Raw genomic sequence first — 5,000 nt, forward strand, 5'->3', positions numbered from 1 at the left:
CCGGCTCTCTGCTCCCCGCTCCCCTCTCCCCTCCCTCCCTCCCTCCCTCTCTCCCCCATCCCTCTCTCTCTCTCTCTCCCCTCTCACACACTCCATCACGTAGCCGGCACACACAATGCAAACAACTTAATTTCTCAAAGGTGTAGTCAGTCAAAATTACTTTGTAAATATCAGTGAATATCTCCTCATGATCCACTACCTGTCTGTACTGTGTGAATATCTCCTCATGATCCACTACCTGTCTGTACTGTGTGAATATCTCCTCATGATCCACTACCTGTCTGTACTGTGTGAATATCTCCTCATGATCCACTACCTGTCTGTACTGTGTGAATATCTCCTCATGATCCACTACCTGTCTGTACTGTGTGAATATCTCCTCATGATCCACTACCTGTCTGTACTGTGTGAATATCTCCTCATGATCCACTACCTGTCTGTACTGTGTGTGCGTTGGGGGGGGGGGGGGGGGGGGGGATCCAGTGTCAATACGCAGCCTAGGCTCTGTGAACTGGTGTGTAAACAAAGGGGCCTATCGTCTCTCATTGATCCTGAGGAGATATTCACTGAGTTATTTAGACTAAGTGAATCACTGACTGCACCTTTATTTATTTATTTATTTATTATTCTTCCGGACAATTACACACAATACACAATTCTCTCTTTGACATATTCGTACATATTACTTTGTGTTATCGTCTGAAGGGAAGCAGGAGAAGACAAGGGCTTATCAGGTCCCGCCCCCACTGCCATAAGATTCAGATACACAGATACACAGCTACTGATACAGTTAAAACATTTTTATTTTTTTTATTTTTTTTCTAAGAAGATGCATTCCAATACACAGACAATTTTAGGTCTCCTTATTCATTGCCAGTGTACAATAGACATGCTTTCCATTTTCCTCTCTGCCTGTGACAATGCAGATAGTGATATGGCCATTTCTTCTCTAGTAGTCTAAACACATCTTCAAAAGTATTCAAAACAGTCAGTGTGTCTGCTGACCTCGGCTGCAGGCCCATAACATGCAGTGTATTTTTTTTTTTTTTAAGTAAATCAATGTTTGTATCCCCACAGATAAATATCTTCTTTTGATTTGCCTTTGAAAGTAATTCTCCCACGTATTCTATAAAGTTCCATCTTTGAATCGGGTGTTCTGTACACACAGCTGATAATTAACATGTATCTTTCATTTGAACTTCAATAGTCACACATTCCATTCCACATGTAAAGGAATGGACAGACAAGCAAAGAGACAGACAGGCAAACGGTCTCTATATTTTTGGGGGTTTTAAGAATTATAGTGAGTGTGTGTGTGTGTGTGTGTGTGTGTGTGTGTGTGTGTGTGTGTGTGTGTGTGTGTGTGTGTGTGTGTCTGTGTGTCTGTGTGTCTGTGTGTCTGTGTGTGTGTGTGTGTGTGTGTGTGTGTGTGTGTGTGTGTGTGTGTGTGTGTGTGTGTGTGTGTGTGTGTGTTCAACTCACCCGATGTCATCTCTGTAGACCCTGGAGATGAGGACCTCCCCCTTGTGGTTGTAGATGAAAAGTCCCCCGATCATGATGGAGCTTTGGTGGGTCAGTCAGTCACTTCTTACCCTGCCTGGCTTAAACCTGCAGTGTGTAGAATTTTGGGTTTTATTTCCGAGCAGATTTTGTAGAAAGTAATTATAATATCCATAAGTACGTTTAATTTAGTGCATAATAGCTGAAAAAAATGTTTTGAATTATTATTTTTTCCCTTAGAAAGGGTCTCATATATGTCCATATTTCTGCATATTTTGGACCAAGGCCTAGTGACGCCATCTTGAAAGTGTCATAGTTGGAATGTCATCAGGTGCATTGTTTAAAATTTAGAATTGTTCTTGTCCTTGAAGGCCACTGTAGCTTCTGTTATTATTCTAAAGGGGTGGGGTTACCCAGGGAGCGTTGCATTCTAGAACTTTGTAGAACTTTCTTGATGATGTCATATTACACACTGCACCTTTAAAGGAGGAGGAAGTGATATTGTTTTTGTTAATAAACATGTTAAATCTCTCTAAATTCATACATCAATCACTTAAACCGTATGCACAGTTCATAACACAGGGGCGCCCTTAGCTCAGTTGGTAGGGCGTCCCCCCCCCCCATGGGCCCTTAGCTCAGTTGGTAGGGCGCCCCCCCCCCCCCCATGGGCCTCGGCCAGCAGCAGACCCGGGTTCGATTCCAGCCCGCGGTCGTTCTCTGCATGTCACTCCCCTCTCTGCCCCATTTCAACTCTGTCTCTTAACACTATCAATAAAGCATAAAAATGCCAAAAAATATATTTAAAAAAAATTAAAAAAAATTAAAAATTAAATCATAACACAGGTCTCCCAGTCATTCAGCTTTGCAGTAATGAATCTGAATCTGAGAATATTCATATTACAATTAAAAATAACAGCATCGTTAAAAGTGGGGTCAGCCTGTATGTATCCTATATTACGCTTTTAATGACCGAATAATTAAAGTACAATTAACCACATACACACTCTCTGTCTCTCACACACACACACACACACACACACACACACACACACACACACACACACACACACACACTCGTTAACCCTATAATAAGCAAACTACACTTTTACTAATAGCACCTTTGTTAATACCCAGAATTTTGTTTTCATCCATTTGTCATCTTACAATAGGCCTTTATGACAGTCATCTTGGGCATTGACTAAATTGGCTGAATTGTTCCACACATACTGAAAAAAATGCTAACGCTACTACTGATCAGGTTCCGAACTCCATTGAAAAATCAGACATTTAAAGCTGTTCTCAGGTATTTTGTACTCGGCTTCATGCATAACCGTTTCAACATAACAACAGATAGAAACATGTAGGTTTTACTTGTACTTCGGCAGATAAATAAACACATATTCAACCATAATTCTCGTTATATTCCTTAAAAAACGAGCCCGTTGGTCGAAAGTTACCGCCCAGTCACGTCCGTTACGAGGGTTAGTAAGGTTACGACGCGGCTAAAATAACCGTTTTTAGTGACATACTTTGCTCGAAAAATGGCGATTATCTTAAACACATCTGCTTTATGAAAATGCCGAATTGAAAACAGAACCCCGATGATTTATTAGAGATATTAAGTCACGACCTACAATAGCTGGTGACGTATTCATAAGCGATAAATCTCAGAAAATCACAGTTTTTAAAATGGAGGTTCGGCGACAGCTATTAGCAACACCTGCTAACGGTAGCGCGGGCAGCGGTGACGACTATCGCCACCGCAGTGCAGACAGACAGGCAAAGAGACAGACAGGCAAACGGTCTCTATATTTTTGGGGGTTTTAAGAATTATAGTGTGTGTGTGTGTGTGTGTGTGTGTGTGTGTGTGTGTGTGTGTGTGTGTGTGTGTGTGTGTGTGTGTGTGTGTGTGTGTGTGTGTGTGTGTGTGTGTGTGTGTGTGTAAATTGCATGCATCTTTATAAATAGGCCAACTCCTTTGACGAATAATGCATCAGTTAAACTGTAACTGTATTTCTTAAGATTTATGAGTCATATTGTCGTAGCCTACAGTGTGTGTGTGTGTGTGTGTGTGTGTGTGTGTGTGTGTGTGTGTGTGTGTGTGCGCGCGCGCCTCTCTGTTTTCTGTGTCTGTCTGTTTGTGTGCTCGCATGCAATTCTATCTCGACAGACATCCAGTAATGGCTCGCTTCCCCCACCGTCTCATCCCACTCACCCTTGCCGGCTTAGACGCTCTGTTTCCGGGGTAGCCTCACAGAGAAACACCGCTGTCTGGCCGGTTCTCCATCCGGACGTTTGACCGTGAATCCAGAGGCGCTTCGGAGGCAAGATGTCGGCGGATGGAGGCAGTCAGCTGACGGAGCAGCAGAGGGGGCCGCGTCCCATTTAGCCCACACACACTTCCTCTCTCTCTCTCTCTCTCTCTCTCTCTCTCTCTCTCTCTCTCTCTCTCTCTCTCTCTCTCTCTCTCTCTCACACACACACATTCATACATTTAAACACACACACACACATACACACTTCCTCTCCCTCTCCCTCTCTCACACTCACTCTCTCTCTCTCTCCCTCTCTCACTCTCTCTCTCTCTCTCTCACACACACACACATACACACACTCATACATTTAAACACACACACACAAACACACTGAGCTGTTTCACACACTGCCAAAGGTAATGTGAGAAATAGAGGTCATATATTCAATATGGCTATAGGCTTCATACGTCCACAAAACAGATGTAATGGAGAAATGGTCATACTCCCTCAGAATAGTGCAGCGATAGCCTATGTTGTATTAGACATGGTTCAGATGGACTGATTCAGGCTATAAACAAGCCCCAACCTCAGCGATTTTGGCGACGTGCACAAACCAGGATTATTGGATGCCGTGTGAATAACTGAGGTCAGCCCGGATGCTACATCCATATTATTTACTATCTATGGGAGCCACATCCGATATGTGTGTGCTCCGTGGGGTTTGACTCCCGGCTGACTTGGTTGACGCGCTGTGATGTTTCCCTCAATGTTTGTAGCCTGTCATATAGCTGTGATGTTTCCCTCAATGTTTGTAGCCTCATGTAGCTGTGAAGCAATGACTGAACCAAGCGATCATCTCCGATTTGCAGCCCGTTTATTCTGCTCACCATGACACCTTGGGAATACGGAATACATTCCTCAGTGATAACAACAACATTGACAATTGAGCTTCTAGCGGTCAAAAACCGTATGCCCTTCCGGGGTCAAACCACAGAGGTAACCCAAATGACGTACCCTTTACACCTGAGCCTGCAGTAGGGCACAGCAACACTCAGGGGTCAAAACAGACATTACAACACAAATGGCAAACAGGAAAATGGCTCTTACACTATCTTTGGCTATAAAAGACAAGACATTACGTGAGATAGCCTACCCTACATTGTGCAGAAGGTGAACACTACATTGTTGTTTGATGCAGTTCTCTTGGCCTAGGCTAGTTCATTTTGGGACCAGAAGTTGACTGTT

General features: G+C 43.4%; 1 protein-coding gene across 1 annotated transcript in view; it reads right to left on the bottom strand.

The window, feature by feature from the left end:
* LOC307248748 (AP-2 complex subunit mu-B-like) overlaps positions 1–3,838 on the bottom strand; it is an 18,471-nt gene extending 14,633 nt beyond the window's left edge. Inside the window, exons 1-2 of the mRNA XM_080025240.1 lie at positions 3,716–3,838; positions 1,483–1,608 (exon numbers count right to left, since the gene is read on the bottom strand). Of these exons, the coding sequence (XP_079881366.1) occupies positions 1,483–1,556 (74 nt within the window). The 5' untranslated portion in view covers positions 1,557–1,608; positions 3,716–3,838. The remainder of the gene's footprint in view (positions 1–1,482; positions 1,609–3,715) is intronic.
* Positions 3,839–5,000: the final 1,162 nt, after the last annotated feature.

The sequence above is a fragment of the Ammodytes marinus genome (genome assembly GCF_949987685.1).
Source record: "Ammodytes marinus genome assembly, chromosome: 3".
Taxonomy (NCBI): domain Eukaryota; kingdom Metazoa; phylum Chordata; class Actinopteri; order Uranoscopiformes; family Ammodytidae; genus Ammodytes; species Ammodytes marinus.